A 27,660-nucleotide genomic window follows, 5' to 3' on the forward strand; every position below is an offset into this window, starting at 1 on the left:
TGGCGTAGATACGTGATGCTTAGAGCGTCCATCCATTTTAATATGAAGAATAAACAGTCAGGCCGAATTGCATGTCATATTTATTGAAATTCACATTTTGTGGCCACAATTCACTTGGCACTCCAATCGTGCCCACTTCTAGAACATTCGTAATTTTGATACTATACAGCTAGAAGTATCATAGCAGCACAAAGATGATCGCAGCAAAGCGTCTTAACAGGATGAAAGCTTAAGCGAAAGGAGAGAGAGAGAGTGTGTCGCAATATTTCAGAGGAAGTAGGGTGGGAGTCAAAAAAGGTTTTGGTTTGCAATTATTTTGATTGGGCAAGAGATATCTGCATTAAGGGTTAGCAAAATCGCATGATTAATTTGAATGACGCAGTTTAAATTTATAGCGCCATTTTTAAGACAGAGAGATGAAGTTCCCAAATGAAATAAAAATAAGACAGTTTATAGTTAATTAAATTTAGAAGTTTGCTTTCATATTTTGTATCTTACATGTATATATATATATATATATAGTTAAAATATTATAAAATGATACAAAGTTTACCGCAATAGAAAATGCAAAGCTTAGGAAAAAAAAATAATTTAAAATGAGGACTAAATTATGGTATTACACCCGAATATATGATAATGGATTCTCTTATTCTAAATGCCCACCAGAATACCTACTTTTCATGCGGCATAAAAGGCTATGCCCAAACTGGGCATTTTAATAATTTTAACTTTTCAGCTGATACACTTCAGAGAAGATAATTACTTAATTTCTTCCAATTTAGTCCAATTTGATTATGATTTCAGTTAGCAGATTTCCAGCATCAAATAAAAATTTTTAGTGCTTTATTTGAAAATTTACGTTAAAAGTACATGTAAATGTAACTGCTATAGTAAACACTTTTACTTCATAAGAGGCTTAATTTTTGAAGTATTATTAGTTTTTGTAGATCCGAAAATAAAATCAGCACTTTTACAATTTCTCAGGTGATTAAATTAAAGCACGTGTCATTTTTCTGATTACAGGTAAAAGAGCCTTCGTCGAGGACTTTCTGAGGAAAACTGGCTTGTATTCGCATCAGGAGCAGGTCATACCAATAGCCGAGTGATTAAGACCGCTGAATGTTAGGAGTTCGATGCGAGGCGAACGGGTTGGTTGCATGGTAGGTTTCTTTGGTTTTCGCCTTGTGTAACCTGAACACGAGCTATAATCCCATGGAACGCCCTCCATGAAGGCATCCCTTCCTTTAGACAGGCAGCCCTCGTGTTCTTTGCCGTATTCAAACAGCTTCAAATCTAGTGTAAACAGCTCGAACTACTATTGTGCAGCAAACTTATCTATTTATTATAAACAGCCATTAGTAAGCTTACATTTTGCAGAAACCTTTTAACCGCACAAAGATTTATTCTTAGCAACTTACGTCAGTTTTAAAATAAAATAAGTAAAATTTGTTAATAATTTAGCAATGATTCGTCAATCACAACAGATGTGAATTTGCCTTTTCTACGATATCCTTCATCATCACAAAATATGTTGTCATATATGCAATCAGGTAGATCCATGGAAAAGAAGCCTTGAATATCAGTCATGACATTCAACTTCCTATTTAAGAAGTGATTATTCCCGCCCCAGTTGTTTTTCTGTAGATAGCAATAACCGGATCTTATAAGATAGACATCATATTCAATATATTTTGGTTTTTGTATTCACTATCGGAGGTTTTCTGTAGTGGAATAGGTATAATGTTTTCCTGGTTTTTTTTTTTTTTTTTTTTCATAATTAGTGACCAGAACATACACGGGCAGCTGTTCTGAGGCAATAGGGATATTTGATGATGTTGTGATTCTGTATAAAGAAAACATTCGTTTTGTACCATCTTTATGACTGGATTACTAATTTCCTGGCAAGTAAAATTATTAAAATTTGAAGAGAATTCAAGTAAGCTATTTTCTTTTCTTTTTAGTCCAAAAGGGCGTTAATCTCTATTGGTCTCGAAACGAGATTTAGCGTCGCTCACTATAAACAGCTGTATCACTTTTCAAATTGTTGAAACCAAATGTTATCCCCTTGTATTAATTTTAAAGAAATTAAATAATGAAGAATTTGCCTGTATGTATGTTTCTCGCATTATGAAAAGACAGTATCAAAGTACAACAGATTTTGAATAACGTAGTCCTCCCCCCGCAGATGTGCTGCTGAAAGGCTGAATTTTTAATTTCGAATTTTATATTTCATATTTTGCAAAACTTTAAGGAATTTATGATATTTAATTAATAAATTTAACGCACAAAATGTTAACAATAAAACCACAAAAACAATTTTGCAAATCATCTTATGAAGAAAATTGATATGATAATATGAGAAAAGACTGAATAAGTAGAAAAGCATGTACCAAAACGTAATACTGCGTAGGGAATTTTAAACATATGCTACTTTTAAATTTTTTGTAATTTTGCTGCTAAATTGCGTATAGCGTATATGAGAATAAAATTATGCTAAATAACAAAACTAAAGAGATAAGAAGAAAGGATTAGCATGAGTGAGAGCAACAGACTCGTAAACTGCGAGCTCAGTGAGAGGATGACAAAAGACCTTAACAAACCTTCTTGGGTGACCGTTAAAATATGAACATTTTGAGATCTTTCTTTTTTCTTTCCTTTGTTTTTCTTTCTTTCTTTTCTTCTTCTTTTAAAAATTTCTTAAGTTTTTGAAAACTCGCACTCGTAACAACTTTTACAAATTCGTGAAGTCAAGTCACTTCAGCGCTGGGTTGAAAACGAAGCTTCAGTTTGAAATTTAAATAAATGTAAAACTACCCATACGATTTTAAAAACATATATTTATTACTTTTACGTAATTTATGGTGTAAATTCGAAATAAGAAAAAAAAACTGCACGCCTTATCAGAAAAAGTCCGTTGTTTTGTGAAAATAGGTATGTTAGAGCAATGATATAAAAAAAGCCAATATAGTGTGTCCTAAGTCATTGCAAACTGAATTTTGTCGAAAGACAAAGTAAAAAGGAAAATAAATTTTCTACTCCCTTTTTTTTTTTTTTTTTTTTTTTTTTTTTTTTACCACGGTGCATGGACATTTCTCCTCTGCTTTAAATTTAAAACTCCGAGATCTTTAATTTTACAGTTAAATTAATTAATTTTGTAGTGCACATTTAGTTTTACAATGCAGAAAACGATTTTACAATGCATTAAAGTTAGAAACATTTATCCCGCCTTCTTTGCACGCCTTCGTAGTGTGGTAGTCTGCCCACAAGGCGCGTATTCGAGAGGTTCGTGGTTCGATTCCTAGCGAAGGCGTTGCATATTTTTCATCCAAAAAAATACTTAATGTCTCTACAGTGGCACTTGAACTAAAAGGTAGTTGTATGATGATTCTCCACACACAGGATTTCGCGTTTGGGTCCCCTAAAACCCCAGTCGCCCTTTAAAAGGGGGAGTATATAAGGTATTTTTCCCGCCTCCTTGACATGCCTTTCTGGTTTTGTGGTCTGCCCGCTGGGCGCGTATTCCAGATGTCCGCGGGGTCGATTCCTGGCGAAAGCGATGCTAATTTTTCATTTTGCCTGCTTCCCCCCCAAAAAAAAAAAATCCTAATGTCTCTACAAACATAGTGCGAAATATTCATTACTGATTCTGTCACTTGCCAATTGCTTACCTGTAATAAACACTGCTTTTCCATTTGGACTCAAGTGTTTCCTTGGCTTCCAGTCCTCAATAAAATTCGCTATCAAACAGCTTAAGAAAAAAACTCCTCCAATATAAAATAAACACCACCTTATCGATGAAGGAGCTAGTAAAACAAGAAAAAAAGCTAATATGGCCGACACATTGTACGTCTGGATACAATCTTTTACATTAGGAAGCAAAAACTTGAAGTCCGATTTTAACATTTCAACAGCAAGAAGGTGGATGCAACACGTGTGTATGCCTGAAAGAATTGAACAATAGTTTCGTCTGTGCTTTGATGAAGGTGGAAAATCCATGTACTTTACGACGATGTAACGAGAAAGAAAATTAGCATAAATTTCATCACTATACTAAGCATATCAACGCATTAGATCTATATTCACGTTAAAACTAAACACTTTTTCGTTCTAAGTTTGCTTGAAGCGAAAATTCCATTTGGCGGATAATGACACAGCGATAGAAAACAAATACGACAAACGTTTTTCTGATAAGTTACGAAATTCAGATTTTACAGTGGAGGATGGATGAGTGTGTGCTTAAATCATGTATGCCAACACTCATTCTGGATATAATACAAAATGCTAAAACAATATACTTTTAATACAATTTAAGTGTTAATACAATTTAAGTGTTGAAACGGTTTTTGGTGCATAACGCCGTTTAATGAACAAATCAAATTCTCAGAATGTTACTGTTTGCACCATTGCATAAAGGGGAAAATTCTTTTAGATAAGGTTCATATGAGAGCTTTAACTTCATTCTGGATTTGTTTAGCAAAAATCACCGGAATATTTAAGCTATTTGATATAACGTAATTGTTAGGAGTAGAAGAGGAATTATTGAATTTAGAAAAACAATTTTTCAACTAAATAATTTGATGGATTATGTGCCATTGAGACTGAAAAAAATTAAAATAAAATGAGGTATAAAGATGTGTTTATAAAATAAGCTTCTGTTTTAAGCTCACAAAATAATTAATGAATCGATTTTATTAAATAAAAGCTTTTTTTATTTATTTCCCTCTTTTTATATAATACATATTGCTTTCGCAGCGTTGTTTCCTAGTTTGAAGTTATAAGATATTTTCCTCCTCCTTTTTGTATGCCTTCGAGATGTAACAGTAGCACTTTTGGGGCATATTCGAGAGGTCCAGGTTAGAGTTCCGGCGAGGGCAATGCACATTTCTCCCATCCCTGCCTAAAAATAACCTAATTATTCTACAGTGACGCGGAACTAAAAGGTGATGGATGATGATTTTTCACCATTGGTTTTGGCGATTGGCTCCTCTAATCCTTTAAAAAGGGGGAGTACATAAGGTATTTTCTCCCTCCTTTCTGCATGTCTTCGTGGTGCAACGGTAGCACACTCGGCGCGTATTCGAGAGGTCCAGGTTCGAGTTCCGACGAAGGCACTGCTCATTTTTCGTGCTTCCTACTTCAAAAATCCTAAAGACTTTATAAAGTATTAATTTGAATAGTTCGTAATGAATCTTGCATCACTATCACCTCAAAAAGAGGATTAGGAAATTTTAGAAAATTAGAGTATTCGTCTTTCTTCCATACAATCATTGCTAGGGTTTGTAAACAGGGAAAATCGCCATGTACTGCCTATTCTAAAATGACAGATTATAAGATAGCGTACGATAGTAACCAAATATGGTGCTGGGTTTTAGAATATGGAATGAGTCTATAATAATTAAAAATTTGTGTGCAGTAAGTAGTAATATTTTGCCAAGGATCAGTGATCATGTGTTATGGTGGGGAACGAACTCCCTACGGCTAAAATGGATACATCTGTGGTTAGGAATCACGTGTTAGAGTTAACGGATGAAATGCATCGTTTCGGAGATAAATATCTAGGAAATAATTGGGGTGCGTTAATAAATGCGGGAACTTTAATATTAGAAGATTACTTATGTGTATTACAGAACATTGAAAAGTTAAAAAATAGGATTACGTTGCATCACCATCACCTCAAAATATATATGGGCTTGGAAACAATGAGCAACTCTGAAGGTGCTGAACAACATATTCAATTTCTTCGGAACTTGTATACCAGGGAACGCGAATTTGCCGAGAAACTATTAAGGATATATATAATGGTAAGTGTGAGTTTTTTGGTGCATATAATCCTGACTGTGTTAATTTAAGTATTACTGATATTACTCAAAACGTTATGGCTGGTAAACTTAAAAATGTTAAATCTAATGCTTGTAAGAATGTTGATGTTAATGTAGAAATTTTTTCTGAGGCAATTCTGTTAGCAATTCTGAATATAATGCTAATGATAATGTGTATATTATTAATGCTAAGCCCAAGCGGCCATCTAAAAAGAATAAGAAGTCAGCTACTGAAATTACCTGATTCTGATGGCTTTGTTTTGCTGAAAAATGCGGCCAGGCCAGCTAAATTGATTAAATATAATGTGGAAATCCCAGTTAGCAATACATTCAGTGGCTTGAATACAAATGATAATAGTAATGACAATATGGATCAGGGTGAGCCTGAGATCTGAAATTGAGCCCCCAAAAGTTAAACCTATTATGGTAAAACCGGCAGAAAATTTTTCTGATTTTGTTAAGAAATTAAAAAACGACTTAAGACTAGAATTTGCAGCCAAAATTAATGGCGAATTCTTGCAATTTTTCCCGAAAACTGAAAGTGACCATAGGGTGTAATTACAAGGTACCTGGGAGATAAAAAGATTGATCACTAATTGATAATCAGTAAAGTCGATAAACCCATTAAAGTTCTCTTCAGGGGACTTCCCTAGATTGTCTTCAAGGACGAAATACATGAAGGAATAGTTGCTCTTGGTTATAAGGTACGCAAAGTTTCGCAAATGCATGACTTAAAAACAAAGGTTCTGAGGCCGCTATTTCAAGTACAGTTGGAGAACGTACCAGGGGTGGAGGAAATTCATAATTTAACTTATTTCATGTATTTTTATGTTTATTTTACCCCTTACGATTCTGTCGAAAGTGTTATGCAGTGTCATAACTGACAACATTCCCACCATTCATCAGATAACTGTGAACTAAAGCCTGTATGTGTCAAGTGCGCTTAGTCGCACGAAACTGCAAATTGTAATGCCAAACGTATAGATAATGTCATGTGCTGTAACTGTAAACAACAGGGCACCTGGCCAATTACCGTGATTGTCCAAAGTTTCCTACTTTGGAACGTCAAAATAGCACAAAGTAATGAAATAAGCAAAGTTAATGTGTCAAATGAAAGAAATAATGTCACTAGAAACAATGTAATACCAGGCGTTTAATGCAATTAGTGGGAAGTCTGCTACTGTAAACAATAAATTGTCGGATTATAGTGTTTAAAATGCAACTGTTAGAAGTAGTAGTAGTAACAGCAGGGAAAAACCTACTGAAGTAGGTCAGAAGGTTTTTACTGATATGTTTAAATTTATTAAGGAACTTGTGGACGTTTTTAAAGGTTTTTCATTTGCCAATATTATAAGAAAATTACAAATAAGATGCCTGAGCTTCAAGCTGCAGAGCACATTATTGATAAGATGTTTATTTTGTTTGAAATATTCCAAAATATTTTTGGTTCTAAATGTGATGCTTAATGTATAGTATTGTAAACAATTGTATCAACATCATTACATGGAACGCAAACGATTTATCTCGTAAGATTAATGATTTGCGAGGTTTTATAAATGAGCACAGCTCAGATCTATTCTTCCCAGAGGAACACTGACTTCAAACCCAATTTATGTTGCAAATTACTGTGTATACAGATCCAACAGAGATATAACTGCTGACAGGAGGAGAGGAGGTAGCACAGCTCTCCTTGTTAAACGCTGCATTCCTCACTATCAAATAACAATTCCACAGCTTTCAGCCATTGAAGCTACAGCTATTTCTATCACAACAAACACAACTTATACGTTTGTCTTCACTTACATACCACCATCAAAACTCCGCACAGGTGTTGACGCTGATCTCAACACATTACTCACACTTGGCACACACATAATCGTAGGAGGAGATCTGAACGCTATGCACCGCGTGTGGAACTGCTATAATTCTAACACAACTGACAATGTTATTCAATTTGGCCCACAGGGTCCCTTTCCAAATAGCAGCTCCAACTACCCCGACACGGTATACTACTAGATCCACCGGTATCTTAGACTTCTTCCTCCTCAGAAACGCTAGTGTTCCGCTGGATGTTTCTGTATTCGACGAATTATCTTCCGACCATAATCCGGTCCGTTTAGTACTGGATATCAGTAGTTATACTACACCAGTCAAAAGAGCCTTTAAAACTGATTGGCAATATTATTCCAAAGCTCTAAACAACATCCAACATAAACACTATCCCAGCGATACAACTCAGGCAATGACATTGATAGTTTAATCAAGGAGTTTACCTGTTCAGTGCAAAATGCTTTCAAAAATGCTCAGAGAGAAGTTAAACAGCCTAAATTCTTCAGATCCAAGGAACTTAACCAACTTATCAAGAAACGCAATGATGCCAGGAGGCAATTTCAGAGAACCAGATCCAGGCAGGACAAAATCATCTTCAATAGACTATGTGACGCAATCGAGTCTCGCACTAATTATTATACACAACTCCGCTTGGCTAACTACCTGGAGTCCCTCTCTGTAGATAATAACTCTATATGGTTAGCTGTCAAAAGGTACAAAATATACCACAACAACATTCCGCCCCTTAAAGGCCCTCAAAGGATCCATTACACAGGAACTGAGAAAGCAGAACTTTTAGCATAGCATCTAGAATCTCAGTTTCGCATAAACAACATTTATGATCCCACAACAGAGCAATTAATTATTGACTTTCATAACAACTATACGACAAGCTCACACACAGACAACACGATCTTAGTCATACCGTCGGAGGTCTGCTCGTGTGTAAAGAAGCTGAAAAATAACAAGAGCCCTGGGTACGATGCTATTAGCAACAGGATGATAAAAAGATTCCCAGTCAAAATCTTACTTAACTTCACAAAGATTATCAAGCTCTTACTCAGATGGCAGCACTTCCAGGAAAATTGGAAATTGGCTCAAATTACGCCGCTTCTGAAATCCAAGAAGCCGGCAAGTTCACCAGAATCCTACCGTCCGATAAGCCTATTGTGTTCACTTAGCAAAATTATGGAGGCGGTAGTATTCAACAAGATCAACCAACATCTGGAACAAAATAATATAATCGTACCTCACCAATTTAAATTCCGAAGCAGACATTCGACGGTCAACCAACTTTATCGGCTTGTGGAACTCATCAGCGAAGATATCCCATGGGTCAAGCAAATCCTTTATCTTGGGGTGATACTCAGTAAAACTCTCTCATGGTACCCACACATAACATCTATCCTTAGAAGGTTTCGAATTAGTAAAGCTACACTTCACCCCTTAATTTCTAGGAATAGTGAACTTTCAATAGATAACAAGTTGCTTATTTATAAAACTTTACTGCTTCCCATACTATGTTATGCCTGCTCCGGTTTGGGCATATTCATGTAAATCATATAGGAAAACGTCACAGCAAGCACAAAATTGTGTCCTAAGACAGATCACCAACTCGCGCTGGTACGTTCGAAATCAAAACCTTCATGATAAATTAGGCATTGAAGAACTGAAACCAGTGAGAGGTTATTAAGGATAGTTCAATTAAACCTCTCTACCATGCCGTCTGACTGGGAATGTAAATGCGCCGTTTGGATTTTCTCAATGGCGAGTAGCTTGCAGAGTTCTTTGATTACAGCCGAGGTAAAATTCCTTCCCTGATCGGAATGTAACTGAAGAGGCACTCCGAACCTGGAAATCCAGAGTTGTATCATTACCGCTGCTACTGTGAGAGCCTCTTGATCAAGGGTAGGTTATGCTTCAGGCCACGTGGTGAAGTAATCAATGACAAAGAGGATGTATTTGTTGCCATCAGCAGTTCATGGCAGATGTAACAAGATGTCAAAGGCGATACGTTCAAAAGGCGCTCCTACGCTATCACGTTGCAGCTTGCCTCCGCCGCGTTGCCCGGTCTCTTCCGAACCGCACACGTATCGCCCCACGTTTAGCCTCATCCTTTGCATTACTCCAGAAGAAGCGCTTATAAACACTCTGCAAAGTCTTCATTATTCCGAAGTGGCTTCCTGTATGTCTGTTATGTTGTTCTTTAAGGACGTCCCGAATCCGGGATCCTGGAAGCATCAGCTGCCATCGGAAAGTCTTCCCATCATCCGATTCGAATTCCCGGTACAAGACGCTATTTCTAATAGGGGGTGAGTCACACAGAGCCCATTATTGTTTTGTTCTAAGACCATATATCGAAATTTCCTCCCAGGTAGGTTTTCTGTTTGAAGACTTCGTTAATTCAGCTGTGTGTTTAATGTCACCATCTTCCAGCTCGTCTTTCCTGACTTCTTTGTCACTCCATGTGTCTCGATCAGTCGATGTCGATGTTGCAATTTGTTGTGCGATCCGATTAAGCAGCTCGTATTTCGCTTCCACCCTGGAAGAATATCGGCAGCTTTCTGAGCAGGGTCTTCTAGACAGAGCGTCGGCCTTTCTGGGTGAGGATCCCTTCTGATGGTGGATAGCGATGTTCTCAGAGGCTGAATGCAGTCCAAGGAAAAAATTACATTTCCTTAGAAAGTACAATCCTAGTATAAAGGGATCTGCCACATATGCGGTTTGACAGTAGGCTGCACTTACAAACGTGATATTTACGTTTAACTTCTCATCTATGTCGATTTTTTTCACCAGACGCATTCACACAAAATGGCGCACAAATGAGTTCATCTTTAAACTGTTGAGCTAAATCTTTCCGAATGATGGTAACATTCGCTCCGGTATCGATCACCTATTTCAAGGAACTCCATTGATATGTCCCATGATGAAGAGTCCATTATTGCCGTCACTCACAGAGCGTAAAGCAAGGAACCCCGACCCGACCTGAGGAATGACCATGGGTCTCCCAAACGGGGTTAAATTATCCATGCCTCAGAGACCCCTTCAACGGCAATGCAGACCCCACAGTCGCAGCCCGGCTTTATACAAAGCCTTGGACAAGTTGCCAATTGAAACGCTAGACAAATAAAATTACGAAGACATATTTGCCTCAAGGCACCACTCCTTTGGCATTGAAGATCACTTGTCCACTCTGTCAGTCCCCGCCACTGGGACTATGGAGGCCAAACAACCGTTGATTAGGTCGGTGATCTGCCCTCTAGCTTCACCACAAACAGAGAAATAGACACGACAGTACCAGTATGGCCCCTGCCAAGCCGAACCTGCCTTAGTATGAACTAGGGCTCTAGTCACTGTGAAGTCTGATTATTTACTCTGCAGGCCGTAGCTATTTAGACACATGTTTAGCCAGTGGTCTGGAAGAAACAACCGGGTCTCCTCCCAATAATGGTCGGCTCCGGAGGTACCGCCCAGTTGGACCACAAAGCTGGTTGTCCAGCACCGTTATCCTATACCAGCCGAAGCCAGCATAGTTCCCAGCGGGCCCCATGAGGAGGCCGATGCTGAACTGAGGGAGACGAGGCGAACCTCCATCCCTCGGCACCTGCACCCTTAGATCAAACACCGGGTCTTCTACGCGTCGCCCGCCTGCCGTCACTCACCAGAGAAACCTGAAGTCCTTTGAAATGGGGCTTCCCATTATCCTTCAACTACCACTCTGCGATATAGCGATTAATTTGTTACCTGCGTCGTTGCCGGAGAATCCTGCGTTGTGGCCCAGGTTCGTGGCCCAGGTGTAATGTTCTGCAGTTCTTTCGTACGTGGCTTTCCGCAGTTCCAGAGCTTTAGGGTTTGTTTCTTGTCACTTCTATTCCGTCTCAAGGTACTAATTTGTCTGGTTAAATTGTCCGTCTTATTTACAGTGTTCTGCAGTTCCTTCGTACGTGGCCTTCAGTACCACAATTCCAACATTTTAGAGTCGGTTTGTTGCCTCTTCTCTGCCATGTCAAGGTATTGACTTGCTTGGTTGAAATGGCTAGACGAGCAGTTTTTTGATCCACTGGCTCTTGAACTTGAGCAGCTCTGACTGATTGGCGGTTTCTGCAAGTTGCTTGCTTGGCTGCCTTGAATTTTATGGCCTACTTTAAAGCGCTTTTGAAACCGCTAACATTCGCCATTCTCAGAGCTTTCTGTATCTCAGGATCATGGATGCCATCGATGAAGTACTACAGAGACAGTATTTCCCTTGTTTTTGTTACTCAGTCCGAAAAAGCGAGATGAGACAACCTTTCAACATCCGTGGCGAGCTCCTCGAGTGATTCTTGCGCTTCCTGTTGGTGAGATTATAACTGAAGCCTGTTATGGTCTTTTAAGCACTTCTTCCCGAAGCGGAGCTCCAACGTGCCGAGTAGAGCTTCAAAATCTAGCCTCTGGTTTTGGGGAAGAAATTAAAGGATATACACTGCGAAATCAGAAGGGATCCTCACCTGGGAATGCCGACGCTCTGTCTAGAAGACCCTGCTCAGAAAGCTGCCGATATTCTTTCCTGTCGAAGCGAAATACGAACTGTCGCACGACAAATTGCAACATCAACATCAGCTGATCAAGAAATATGGAGTGACAAAGAAGTCAGGAAAGACCAGGTGGAAGATGGCGACATTAAACCCATACTTCAATTAATTGAGTCTTCAAACATAAAACGTACCTGGGAGGAAATTTCGATCTATAGTCTTATAACAAAACAATATTGGGCTCTCTGTGTCTCACTCCATATTAGAAATAGCGTCTTGTATCGGGAATTCGAATAGGATGATGGAAAGACTTTCCGAGAGTAGCTGATGCTTCTAGGATTCCGGATTCGGTATGTCCCTAAAGAACTATATAACAGATCTACAGGAGGCCACTTCGGAATAATAAATAATCTTCGGAATAATAAAAACCTTGCAGAGAGTTTATGACCGCTTCTGCTGGAGTAATGCAAAGGATAACCTGCAAAAGTGGTGCGTGTGCGGTTCGGAAGGGACCGGAGACTTGCAAAGTGTACATTAAAAGAAAGAAAAACTATGAAAAAAGTGATTGTGAGAAAAAGTGAAATAAGCTTTGTGTGTTTGGTTTACGCAGTTCAGGTGTGACTATTGCAAGGTTTATTTTACGAAAACGGTTTGCATTTTCGTAATGATTTAAGTGAACAGACTCAAATTTCACAGCACGTGTCAGTTGGCTCGATGAAATAAACGTTGCCGAATCACTTAATTAAATATTTGTAGTGAAAACACTATCATACATGTAGTAAAATATAGTAGTATATGTAGTAAAAAATAATTAGAAGAGGAATATGTAGTAAAAATTATTATGGCACCATATGTGGTGAAAATATTATTATGAAGAGGAGAGCTATATGTAGTGAGAATATTTGTATGTAGTAAAAATACTTATATACTTTAATCTCCTATGTAATGAAAAATGTGTTAATTTCTGTAAGCTATGAGAAATATTTAATATAATTATTCAGGTGTATAAGTAATAACCAAAATTTTGAATATCAATTTTATCAGCGATGAAGTTATAACAATGATTAAGAGTACATCACGTTGTTTCCGCAATATTCCGAATGACAGGGATAAAATATGTGACCCACAGAGGATAGCAAAATAAAGTACTTACCCCAGACTTCGTGATAGTTGAATAAGAAAATACAAGTTATTCATCTACTATTTATCTTTCCTATCAAAAATTTTATTGCTGAGCTCACACAAATAAACAAGAAAATTAAATATCAGATCACAACTATAGTCCTACTATAAATACAGAGCGTCCATTCGTTTATCAATATACTACAGAGCACTATCCATTTGCATCACTTTCTATAGATCACGAAATATCTGGAATCGAAGAAATATGTAGACCCGGAATATACTTATCTTGAAATTTCCTTTGATTTTGAAGCTTCTACCAGTGAAATAATTTGAAGCAGTCACCACGTGGCGATAGACAATGGATGAGTCTCAAATTGCACAATGAGATCGTTAAAATTCTTGTTTTAAATCTTCATTCCACCCAAGATGAATTTTCAGCAGCTGCATATAGAATGAAGATATTCAATAAAAAAAATTACAGTTATCGGACTTTTCAGGAAAGTTAAACGTGCCTCAAGACACGGCTGTAGGTGAAGAGACAGGCCGAAGCCCGTCCTTCACCCTTGAACTCCCAGTAGCGAAGAGGAAAAAAAACCGGTCCAACAACTGCCACCAAAGGCTTGGACGATACAATGACGATTCTTGAAGCGATCGTCTGAAGGTAGATGCCGGCTTGCTAGCACAATACACTATTGAAGAAATGGAAGCATTCAAGAAAATATTTCAAGAATTAATTCAAACTGAAAGCCTAACGGATATACAGATGTTTAAATGTGATAAGTTAGGCCTTTAATAACAAAATGTTACCTAGTAACAGACCTGCAGCTAGAATTGAAAATGCAGCCCCCAGACTATAAGAGTATTAAGGAAAGGCTAAGGTGCCTTTATGAAATACTTCTTTTTGAAAGTTAACTTCCATTAATGTTACACTTGCAGAAAATCCAAGCAGCCAACCCTTTCGTCACGCTTGAATGTATGGGAGTCAAAGAACGTGTGTATTTTTCTCAAGTTAGTACAACGCTCATAGGTCAAATTGAATATGTAAATTCCTTTTCTTATTCCACAAAATTCTTTTAATATTTTAAACATTAGTAGATTTTTATCTCAGAAAGTCAAAGAAGGGAAATAAAGAATGAATTAAATTTTTTTAAAGAAAATTAAAGATTGAAACTTTTTAAACTAAAAAATTTTGATAAAAGAAAGTTAACAATATTTTAAAATATAATTCCAATTTCTCCTTTTGGAACTTAAATATGAGATCAGGGTTTCTTAAAATTTTTGGTGTGAGGACAGCATAATGTTTAGGAACATTTTGTGGGACTCCCATAAGCATTGCGCAATTCCGACACACGAGTGGGTGAAACTGTCCGTTTCTTCACTTGTAAAGTAATATACTATTCCAGTTTACGTCATTAACCCCTTTAGTTTTTAAAGCAAAATGATCTATTATAAAAAAATGCTCCGAAACATTTTCGTTTTTTCTTTGTCCATATTGCCTTATCTGTACCTATTTTGAGATACATTATGTAAAAATAGTTGGTAATTGTAAAATTATTATAATAAGTTAAATAAATACCAAAATTGTTAAAATTTTTGGCGCCCCCTACTGCAGGTCCCGCGACTCCAATTGAGGTCGCGACCGCAGTTTAAGAAACTTTGTACTAGATCGATGGGTTTTAACGCATGAATTTTTAATCTTATAGTGCCAAATATATGACGTCAAAATTTCGTATTTCACGTTGTTATGCGAATTTTTGCGTCAAACATTTAACTGCTTAATAGTTCATTATTATAGCCTCAGTGTAGAAAGCGTTGTAAGTAATCTTTGTATTCAGCTGTCTCTAATACAGTACAACCTAGATTATCCGAACTAACTAAAACCGAGTGCAGCTCTGATAATTAAAAATTCGAATAATTAAAGTTATAAAAAAATGATCTTGTGAAGCGTTTTAACAAAAAGTGCTTTACACTTACCTAAAAATAAATAAAAACTGATAAAACATCCATTCACATTTAATCGTATTAGTATATAATGCAAACTAATGCATAAATTTCAAACTAAGCTCAGTTATTACGATGCTTTAAACTGCGAGATCATGCAGGATTACTTATAAAAGTTTTGATGTTTAAAAACTGTCAAATCATGATATTTAAATTCATATATAAAGACCTTATTTTATTCCAGCCAATTATTTTTAGTTTAAAGAAACTTTCCTTTTTCCTTCTGATTTCAGTTTCCTGCCAGAATGTAAATTTAATGACGCATATGCAAATCTAAGTGAGTTGAAAACGGTTACTTAAGCAGTGGTGTTAGGAGCTCGTAGTAGGAGAGTTAGTTCTAAGTTTATGTCCCGTGCTTGACATAGCAACTTTGTAGTTGCATAATTGGTTCTAGCCACTTTCCTTAAATTATGATGATATTCTAAGTTCGGCTTTGCTGTGTGCAGCCGATTAACAGCTTAGATAATGAATGAGACAGTCGTGTAGCCAATCTTAATTCACTGTGATTGTACATCTTATTTTTCTGTTTACAATAATAATTACATATATGTACGTGTGTTCTTTTGCTAGCCTGTATTTAGACTTGAAAACCCAACTAAACGAAGTTCTAGCTGTGTCTTTCGATATTCAAAACTGCTCTTGATTCTAATCTAGCAAAATTTTCATTATTCATATTTATTCGGTTTGGATAACCTAGGTTTTGGATAGTCCTGGCTCGAGATTATGCTGTAGTTAGAAACTTAAGCATTATATCTAGTCTGATTATACCTTATGAGCTCAACAAATGATTGGAAGCTAAAAAAAAAAAAAAAAAAAACAAACAAATTTAAACACATTAATACTATATAAATATTAATATGCTAAATTGTTGTGCTAATTGTTGAAACCACACTTTATTATTTTATTATTATGCCTCAGTTCAAGAAGACTTACTTTTGATTTTGAAATTTGCACTTTACTGAATAGTTGGAAACGTAGCATTTTATCGAAATTGATTATTTTTTGCTTGGGAATGAAATGATTGGAAACTAATAAAACATCATTATAAAAAAGTATACAGATATTCTATTTTATTATCATATTAAATTATTATCCTCTCTTTGGAGCATAACTCTTGAAGACAAATTGATACAATATGTAATCGGAGACAGGCTTCGGTAGTGTATTCAGAAGATTCAGAAGAGCGTTCAAATACCATTTTCCCGGTCTGTAGAAGTATGGAGGATATTTATGGCTGACTGCGTCTTCCATTACATCAATGATGTCATTGATGTTCGAATTTATTACCCATGAGAACAAATCCTCTGTGTTCTGCTTCGTTGACGTGAGGTAACTGTAATCATATGCATCTTTTAGGCTGTCGGGTGTTCTGCTCCATTGCTTCTCTTGGTGTTTCGAAAGTGACGATGCTTCTGACAACCTCGTCCTTTCAGACAAAAATAAAATAAAATAGATATATTTAGCATATGAATATAAAATAGGTACGTATGCCATGCATATTATCATTTTTTGTTCATAAGAAATATTATAAAAACGTGTATTTGAATTAAAACTGCATTCGTCTCATTGATTATCAGAAATTTTTGTTCATGTGAAGTATCAGAAAAGGTGTATGTTTTGGAGAAATGCTTTATTCAGTTATAAAAAGTATTATCTTTCAATTCACAGTATATAGTTAGGCAGATTTCTACTTTAGGCTTGATTTTCAGAATGCATTTAGAGCATATTGACGCGCTAACACTCTTTAAAAAACAAACAAACTTAATTGCTCTGACAAGTATTCTTTTTGTATAGACATTATGTATTGCACATAGAGTTGCATAAAGATGTAATTGCAGTCATGGCCGAATTCAGTATTTCCTCATTCTTATTGACAAACATTTTAAAGCCAGCTCAGATAAAGTGGCGCAGTAAACGCTCTCGTTTTTGAAGAGCTTTTTTAGAATTTTGAAGATGCTGTGGTCAAAAGGAGTAGCACAGATTTGTCTAGCAAGAGAAGCAGAGAGCGAATGTGTCGTGTTCAAGAAGAAATCTTGTTTCACAGTGTTTAGCTTTGGTTTAATTTTATTTCGATTGGCTCATTAATTACGCTTTTAAATTATTATTGGTTGAAGCTTTATGTAAATATATACGTCGATAGCATTATGCAAGAAGCTTGTGACATGCATCAGTTTTGAAATGACACAGTTTAGAGAGATTTATTAAAAATAATCATTATTTTTATGCTAGAAAGAGGAATAATAAATAAATGGGGAATTTTGGTTTAGATATTTTTGTCATTCATATTTATGTAAAATCAAAAATGTATAAACCAAAATTCTAGCTTTAAATTTAAAATAGTCCTCACCTTCTCCATTTTAATTTTTAAAAACACACTATAAATAATTTATTTTTCTTCTGAAATAAAAATAACGCAATAGAATTCCGTTAATATTGATCAGTTAACCTGTATATGCCTGTAACCGGCAGCCTTTTTGTATTATAAACAAACAAAATTTCAGTTTTCAGAAAATTTAGCATAGCAAATATTATATGCTACTATTTTTAGACTAAAAAGAGCAAATACCTAAATTAAAAGAGAGAATACTTTTTCAGTTTCATTTGAAATGCACAAAGCTACTTTGTAAATTCAATATAAATTTAAGGTTGGAGAATTAATTCTACTTAATTCTAGAATGTGTTGTTTTTCTTTTACGTATTTCCATCTGAGTAATTCAATATTTAAGATGCGGAAATTCCAGGCTTTCTTTTCCCAAAAAGTTAAATAGAAACCTCTTGAAGGTTTCTAAATTTAGGGAGGAAACATTGCTGTTGTATTGAATGAGATAAGATAAAAGAGTTGTCTAGACAGTATATAGATAAAATTGAGTTCAGTGTTCATCAGTATTGATAACATATTGCACCACCAAAATATCTTGCTTATCAGAACTTTAACATAATTGACTGAGAGTTTACATAATCTGTAAATGCTAGATTGAGAATTTGGTAATAGAATCAAGGCGGGCCTGTTCTGTTCTCATAATAGGCAATATATTATGAGAGGAAATTTTCAAAAAGCAAAATATTCTAATAATTTTCAATTTTTTTTCTGATAGTTCTTTTATTAACATTTGTATTTTTAATTTAACTCTACAAGTAGTTTCTCTACAATCAACGTTTGGCCTACTGGTGGGTGAGTGGCTAACAGTGTTATGTAGAAATCTTTGCTTCTCAATGATACTGGTTTTGGGTCCCCATGGCTTTTATTTTAAAATTAAAAGATGCAGATTCTCAAATAGTTGCACAGAATTTCTGAATTGCTAACTGAAGAAAATTCATTAACTATAACACATTAATTAATCGAAAAAATCCAGTGCAAGGAATAATAATGCATGAATGTGCCAAGCGTTGTGTAGACTTATAAGGATTCTACATTGAAGGTTAAGAAATAAGAACGTTTGTTTTCTTTAACTTTCAATTTTGCATTACCTTAAAATTAAGCTTTGCAAACGCACTGTGTATATCTAGCGTAATAATAAATTCTAATCTCAAAATTTGCCCTTTTTTTTTTCGATATTTGGACATCTTCAAATTCCTGTCATCCTAGAGCAGGGATGGGCAAGATACGGCCCGCCGGAAGGTTCTATCCAGCCCGCGGATAGAATTTTGATTTGCCGGTCTGAGACAAATTAAAAGAAATATATATTTATGTATTATGTATCCATCTCCTTTTCTACTTTGTTTAAATATTATTTTTTTCCTCCCTTTTTTTCCAAAGGACTGACGATCTTTCTACTTTCTCTATTTTTGCTCTACAAAATATAAAGTGACGGAAATGGCAAGCACAGACAGCTTTCAATAGGTAAAGTGTTAAAAGAGGAAGTTCTTTATTAGTTATATCTGTAGATTGGCGCCAACAAGCGTTATCTCTTTCTCGGGGAGCAGACATATGGGAATCCAATATAGGTGAATTAGGCCTTACATGTGGTAGACTGCGCATTTTAAGCTCCAGCCAGCGGCTTTTCTTTTGGCGTGAGTTCTAATATTATTGATTGCGGACATTGTGAATAGTGGTGAAATTATTAAAAGTATAGCGTTGTTTGAGTTATTCGTAAAATATTTCAACCCCATAATGGCTACTAAAAAACGTAAAGTTGATTCTGAGTGCCGTGCTTTTAATGATGAATGGACCTGGAAATATTTTTTTACAGTTGTTAAAAGATAAACCAGTGTGTCTCATCTGCAATGAGGCTGTAGCATTCTTCAAAGAATATAACATTTCCCATCATTTCACATCTAAGCATAAGAATTCCAATTACGAAGCAATGTCCGAATATGAAAGAACAAAATGCAGAAAGTTTTTCTAAAAAATTATCAGGCCGACAAAATTTTTTCAAGAAGGTAAGCATTATCCAAGAAGCAAGCTACACATACAAGGTACATTGTAGCGCACAATTTTGCTAAAAATAATAAAGCTCTCAATGACGGGGAGTTCGTTAAACAATCTAAGTTTGTGATGTTTTATGTCCAGACAAGGAAAACAATTTTAAGACTGTAATCTTATCTCAAAAAACGGTGAATCAAAGACATCGATAAAAATTTGACATCCCAATTAGAGTCAAAGATTGGCCAGTTTAAATTTTGCTCCGTAGCTATTGATGAAAGCACTGATATAAATGATGCTGCTCCATTAGTATTATTTATAAGAGGTGTCGATGAGAAATTACCGAGGGACTGGCGTGCATGCCCTTTCTTTAAAGGGAACTATAAAGGGATGGGATATTTTTCTGGAATTTCAGGAAGGGCTTTTAATTTTCAAAGTGCCTATAACAAATGTATGTAATATGACGACCGATAGAGCACCAAATATGACAGGGGAAAAAATCTGGATTTCTTGGACTCTTTAATCAAAACTATCCTGGGAACAATGTTGTTTTTTTACATTGTGTACGCACATCAAGGTGTTCCGTGTAAATATGTTATAAAGTATTTCTCCCACTTTCCTGGCGTGCCTTCGTGGTGTAGTAGTTCTGCACGCTGGGCCGGTATTCCAGAGGTCCGTGGTTCGATTCCCGGCGAAGGCGGTTGCTAATTTTTCGCATCTTGCCCGCTTCCAAAAAATCCTTTCTCTACACTATTGAATATGAAACCCGTGCTTGATGGAGTCGTGAAGCTTATGAATACTATTCGATCTCGTGGGCTTACTTTTAATCTTAATTAATTTTAATTTAATATCTTCAGCTTAAGAATTATGAAGATGGCTTGAAAAAAACTGCCTTTTGAGTTCGAACGTAGATTTCAAGATTTCAGTGCCATTCAAGCAGAATTGGATATTTTTACCATGCCTTTCAACGTAAATTGTGAAGCATTGAGATCAGATATGCAGCTTCAATTAACTGAGTTGCAATCTAGCAATCATCTCAAGCAGCAGTTTTTAAATATATGCCAAAGTTACACTTTTACAAATCATTATCGAAAGTAAGTTTCCAAAATTTAATATCTCACGCCCAGAAAATCAGTGCTATGTTTGCTTCATCTTATATATAAGAACAAGTGTTTTCAACTATCAACCTTATAAAGAATTATTTCAGAAGAAGACTGACAGATGAGCATTTAGCCTCGTTCCTTAAAATCAATACATATCACTTGGAACCTCAATATAAGGAACTTTAAAAATGAAATTGCAATTTTATTCATCTCATTAACATATTGTTGCGTGCGTACGGGTTCGTTATGAAATGAATGCACAAGTTCGATGAAAAATGAACAAAAATTTATTATTATCACAACAAAAATGCTTAAATTTTCTCAAATTATCATGCAGTATTACAATATTTCACAGTAGTTATCTTTTAACTACTCAAATATCCAATAGAACGCAATTCAAAACAGCTAAAGAACGCTAATCCGCGAATTCGCTACAATCAACAAGAGCAGTTTTCTAAACAACAACAAACTAAGCAACTACTACAAACTGAGATGTTTTCCTCCTTTTATAAGATTTTAAAATCACGCGCTAGAATTTCCCAGTACTTTCTTGAAATCAAAAAGAGATATTTATTTATTTAATGCACGCGCTCTTGTATTTTCAATTTTCCGGCTTAGCTTTCTTTTAATATTCGTCACGCGCTGCACTGCGCGAGAAATAAAACCATTTAATTTATAATTAAACTAACATTAGCTTTTTAAATACCAAATTCGTAACACTGCCCTCTTCCCAAGGACTGCACGTCCCGGGCAGTACAATCCCTGGACAGGAAGCTAAACTTACAACTGTGGCATAAACATTACATTACAATATCAAACAACATGAACAATAAATGCAATAACTAACTTAAACAAATCAAATACTATCAAATACTAAATACAAAACAAATACTAAATACAAATCAAATACTAAATGCAAATCAAATACTAAATACAAATCAAATCAAATACACATTTAAAAACAAAAAGGACCATGGTCTGATACTATTTACAATTATTTACATTACGTACTATGGCCATAGTAATGAGCTAACCTGTCGTAATGAACGACTTTAGGTTTAGAGTTCGAAGACTTACGAATCCGAACCACGACGTCATTCAGCCTGTTTAGAACTGTGTACGGGCCATCCCAAGGTGACTGTAATTTCGGACAAAGTCCTTTCCGTCGAGTCGGATTCCACAACCACACCTTGTCTCCTTCGTGGAATTGATGTTTAGTAGCTCTTGTGTCGTATCGAGTCTTCTTTTTCTCCGTCGCTAAGTTGACTCGCTCTCGTGCAAATTTGTGCATCACTTCAAACCGGGCCTGGAGATCTTGAATATATTCCTCAGACGATGAAAGAGCATCTGGAGGGCGGCCAATTAATAGATCACAAGGCAGACGAAAGTAGCATGAAAATGACAGTTCTGCGACAGGAGGGTCAGAGGGTCAGGGGGCGTGGTCAATGATGTCACACAGAGGGCGGGGCCAAAGGCAACGTCATCACACTAGGAGGCGTGGTTTCGAGTGGAGTTGAGTTGTTGGTAGACTGCTGATTGAGTTGTAGACCTCCTGCTTTTCATTTAAACTTAGTTTTTTTATATTGGCAACGGGAAATATTTTCTGCATCTTAATTTTGATGATATAGCGATGCTGCCCTCTATTAATGAAAAAGTGAATTATATGTTTTAGATATATATTTTTTAAGTCTGGTGTTAAAATTATTCAATGCGCGACTCTGAAAACAATGTAAAAGAAACAAATATAAAAAAGACTTTCCTTTAATGATAGTTCATCATGTCATGAAAATGAAACTACAAGATAATTTGTTTTTATTACTCAATTTTATTCTGATACTTTTATCCTTTCTAGTTTTCCATGAAACTTTAACTTATTTCTTAGGTTTTCTGTTCATAATAACATATTCATTTACTGTCATATTTTTTTAATACTTAACGTTTCTAATTTGTAATATTTTATTTAATTTCCACATACTATTTTTTTCCCACCTTTCATAAATTTCAGCATACCCTGATTTTTAACTTATATGTTATATTTCACAAACGTTCCCGCACGTGCTGTTTATTTGTTACATTACTTAATTTTAGATGCAATTTCACACTTTTTTTAACGTTATAATGTTCAATATATTCTGAATTTTAACTTCATTTACTTTTTTTAAACCATTCTAGTATTCTATACACACTTTAACTTAGTGGTATGAAATTGTATTTAAAAAGAAACGTTTATTTTTCATGATCTTAGTTCTTTGACTAAATTTCCTACAGAATTTCTAATTTCTTTCACATGTTCAACAATATTTTCCTTATATTACCGAATATTTTTTTTTAAAAACTTAAGTCTATAACTGTTAATTGCTTTTTTTACGTTCACGATTTCCCTTCTGTGTTTATATTTCTTAATTCTAGTTTAACTTATTTATTATAATGTTTTTATTTCTGTCTCATCACTCGTAATTCCAACATTTTATCCCTTTTTATTCATTTTAACGATATGGATTGTTTTCATTTACTCCATATTCAAATATTTCCTTACAATTTTTATAATACTTGTTTTATTCCTCGATCATAATAGATCATCTACAGGTTTTACTCAGAAATTTCCATTCACAACTTTACAGTTTAATACCATTTATATCTAAATGTATTTCTTTCTCATATAGTTTTATGGTCTTAAAAGTTTCTAACATCATATTTAGTTTTAAATCCCGATTACCTTTAAGTGTGTTGATAATTTTCATTTCTAATTTTACAACCACGTTCAGTGTTTCATCCACACATACCAAAATATTTCTTACATTTTCTGATATTTAGTCTATGTCATATTTCAGTACTTCAAATGAATTTACACTGCTCACACTATTATTTTTTCATATTTTAGAGACACTAACTATACTAATTTTACTATTTTTCCTGCGCTAATTGCATCTATGTCAGCACTCATGATAAACTAGCAATTGTTTTGCATCACATGCATAAAGAAATTCTTAAAACCAACTTTTTCAATATCGTACTCAAATTACTGTTTTCCAGATAGGAATTACCAGTATTCTTTGGTTTTACTCTGTTACATCTTTTTAAATTTTAACATCTTACTTTTAATTCTAACATACATCTTTTAAACAGTTTTTTCTTTTAATGATAGCCTTACCTTATTTGTTCAAATTAATTCTTTCATTCACCTTCTTTACTACATTTCAGTACCTTCATAATTCACTATGCAAACGCAATGTCTTTCACTGGCATTCTGTTTAATAATACCACAAGTTTCCTTAATTGACAAAAAGCGAATTATTTCTCATTTCAAAATAGAACTACTATATTTTTGCACAAACATTTCCTTTATCCATTCAAGCCACCCCTTAACCTGTAACTGACGTAGCGATAGGAAAGGAGACTCTTATCATATGCTCTTTCGACATTTGAGGTTTCTAGAACTTCTTTGACAGGTATATCAATACCATCAGAAAATATACTTAACACTTTTACCCAGTTTAAAGGCAACATACTGTTATAAGAATGGTTTTAGTTAAATTTATAACACAAATAAACGCATTTTGAGCTAAATAGGCATAAACATTTAGATTCAGAATATTTCTTTTTAATCCGATGTAAGACTTGAATTTCATTCATGATACGGATTGTCTCTTGATTTTCTTTTTGTTTACCTTACACTAATAGAAAATTTTTATTTTACAAGTTCAGCTTTTAATGAAATAGAAATAAAAACTACGATACACCTGCTGTTTTTAAGAAAAGGAACTTTGATATATTTCTGGAAATGTAAATGCTTTTAGAGTTTTCTTTCAATAACGTTGATTTTCATTACTTTACTAACTTCAATAATTCTCTTATTAGCTAATATGAATGAAAGAAGATTGTCAAAAATGTGACACAGTATAATTCTTACGAACATATGTACCTTTACTAGCATACAGATATTACCGATTGAAATGAAGAAAGATACAGATATTTTACTCCAATCTACACTAAATTAAAAAAAAAAAAATATTTAAACTTTCATACATTCCAAAGAATAAACGAAAACTCAATAGATATTGTCATGTTTGTATATATGAGATAAAAGTTTTATGAATGGTATTTAAAGTAATGCTTAGAACTTCATAAAAGCGAACATTCACTATGTTAATACACATATCATCAGTTATTTACATTAATCAATGTAATATTAATCATTACATGTACTATATGCATATATATTTAAAGTTTAATTGTCTTACAATTGAATAATTAACTATTGAGAGAAAGAGGTTCATATCTTACACTATTTAATTCACATGGAACAAATTTTTCCATCAACCACATTGAACCAAGTTTATTAAATTCGCCAAAGCTCTTTTATTTCTGCATTTTCACACTCACGACACATTTTAAATGTAACTGTTGATTACCATTTCAAACACCGATATCATAACTCAGTGTAACTACATCATAACTCACTTTTTCCCTACTAACTACAATTTTATATATTCAAGAAGTACATCTAAGACATGATCATTTTCTATGTTCTAGCAAATCGATTCAATTGCGAACATACTATTAAGACTTGCGATTTTAGAAGACTTGCATGTATTAACGATGTCAACGTTTCTTCGTTTTTATAAGATTCACATCAAATCATGTCGCATTCGAATGTGGTGTAAGAGATCACTTTTTCTTTTAAACACTTGTAAACAATGGATGCAATTTATAAGAAGAGAAGTATCCTGCTGTTTCAAAAAATCATCATCAGCATATTTCTGTTTCTTTTGACACCGGCAAAATTAAAAAAAAAAAAAAAAAGGTTCGTGAGATTTTCTTCAAATTCTGTTTTACTTGAAAAAATGTCCGAACATTCAATACGATGTAAAGATTCATATTGTTTTAAATTCTTATGCTCACTAAATATTTTTTATCACGATTTACTCTTAAAAGTAACTTTATAAGTTTTCATATCCTTTTTACATGAAAAGAACTTGTGATTATTCACTACAAAATTCTAAGACGAGAAGCTTCGCGACTTTTCAAACTACAAACTTAAATTTCTTAGGACATACACTACATCTGATGTTTCTTTCATGAGATTTCAAATATCTCTTCAGATTACTCGTATTCAAGAAACCTTACAAATATATGAAATAAGTTCAGCGAATAATCGCTTCATAAACTCTTAAATTTTCAACACGAGTGAATCACTTGAAGCATATACTGCACTGTAAACATACAATACTTAAAAAAATTGTTATAAAAAATAAAAATACATTCATTTCACCAAGAAGCTTTTCTATTTAAATACATTTATCTATTTCCAAAGAACAAGTTTCTGTATTATACATAAAATATACTTAGGATTTTCTTTCATTAGTTAATATCAAATTAACAACAATATCCATTTACTGATATTTGATATACATGTTTGCTTTAAAATTAAAACTAAAATTTCAATATATTTCTATTAAAAAAAACATAAGGGAAAAAATACTCATAACATCAACCAAAGACAGAAATTTAAATAGAATAGCTGTACTTATATTAGTGCATTTTTATAATCTTCATAACATTTCGATTCAAAAAACCTATTACAAAATAAATGAAACATTTTTTTCTGCATTAAAGAATCTCTTATATTTTTAAAATTAATACATAAAAATATATCTTCCCCAATATATTTAATTCTATCCTCAACACTTATTATAATGCAATCATGTCTTGTTTGTGAAGGATGATTTACAATACATCCTTCGCATTTAAATAGTTTTTTAATCACTGAATTTAATTCAGTTTTGATAGAGTTTATGAGTTCTTTAAAAAGTTCATCATCATCACTTACCATATCCGAACAATTGTTTTTACATTTGATTTGCAACGGTAAAATAATTTCAAAAATACTTTTATATAAAGTATTAGATACATCAGGAATAATTTCTTTCAATTTTTTTAAAATATCACAGTTTACTTTTGGTATGTAGGTTTTAGTTTAAAAGAATTTTCATCTTGTTTAAAAACTTGTTGAAAAATACACTCACCTTCTTTGTTGAAAACTACCAACTCATTATTGCAAATGATGCTGGCAGTCGTATAGACAAGATTAAATTCATATATTTTTGAGGAAAATTCTTGCCATGTTGCAGGATTTATAACAACACCGCGTGTAGTAGGGTATAATATTTTATTTTGTTCCACACATTCACGTAGATGAATGTTCATTCTGTTTTCAAACTGATTTATGGACACAAAATATCCCCAACCAAGAGTCCACTGTGCAATCAATTTCGAACTTTCTTTTTTCTGTTCTCGATTATTCGGCATGAAGATATTTTCAGGAACAGACTTCATATAGTGGGCAAACCAGTCATCCTCTGGAAGTTCATCCTCATTATCTTCCAAGCGTCGTTTTTTAATTTTCGAAATTTTTATGTTTCGGAATGTGATACTATTTCTAGGATCTTTAACGTCAGGTTGAGAGGGTATTCCATGCATCCAAAATTGATTCGTTGGGGGTTTCATTACAAGGAGAGTTCCATGAGTTAAGTCCACGCTTCGAGATGGGAAATTTCGCCTGGTAAATACCATTTGACGTTTTGCACCTAAACTGATGATAGGTATATCACTTTGAGGTTCGAGACAAGTTTCATTGTCTTTATGCGTTGAAATTTTCGCCACTCCGTCAGGATAATAGTTCAATAAAGCAAAATTATATTTTTTGCCAGTTATCGTTTCAACATAATCTTTTACATTTAGAAGAGTTTGAGTCCATGGTTCTGCACAAAAGCTTGTTCCAGAGAATTCGTAACTAAGTCCTTCATCACCAAAACCGAGTACTTTTCTTCGTGGAACATACTGAGTCCCATTAATTTCAAAATTAATATTTTTAAAATCATAATTTGATAGTTCATCTAGCAAAATAT

At 34.4% G+C, this 27,660-nt stretch overlaps 1 protein-coding gene across 1 annotated transcript in view; it reads right to left on the bottom strand.

Moving 5' to 3' along the window:
* Positions 1–16,325: 16,325 nt before the first annotated feature.
* The window catches only part of LOC118180452 (short-chain dehydrogenase/reductase family 9C member 7-like), a 77,456-nt gene continuing 66,121 nt past the window's right edge, over positions 16,326–27,660 (bottom strand). The window contains exon 5 of the mRNA XM_085810309.1: positions 16,326–16,712. Coding sequence (XP_085666435.1) covers positions 16,376–16,712 — 337 coding nt within the window. The 3' untranslated portion in view covers positions 16,326–16,375. The remainder of the gene's footprint in view (positions 16,713–27,660) is intronic.

Source organism: Stegodyphus dumicola, chromosome 2 (assembly GCF_044657685.1).
Source record: "Stegodyphus dumicola isolate Sdum_Otavi_A_Nest chromosome 2, ASM4465768v1".
Lineage (NCBI taxonomy): Eukaryota > Metazoa > Arthropoda > Arachnida > Araneae > Eresidae > Stegodyphus > Stegodyphus dumicola.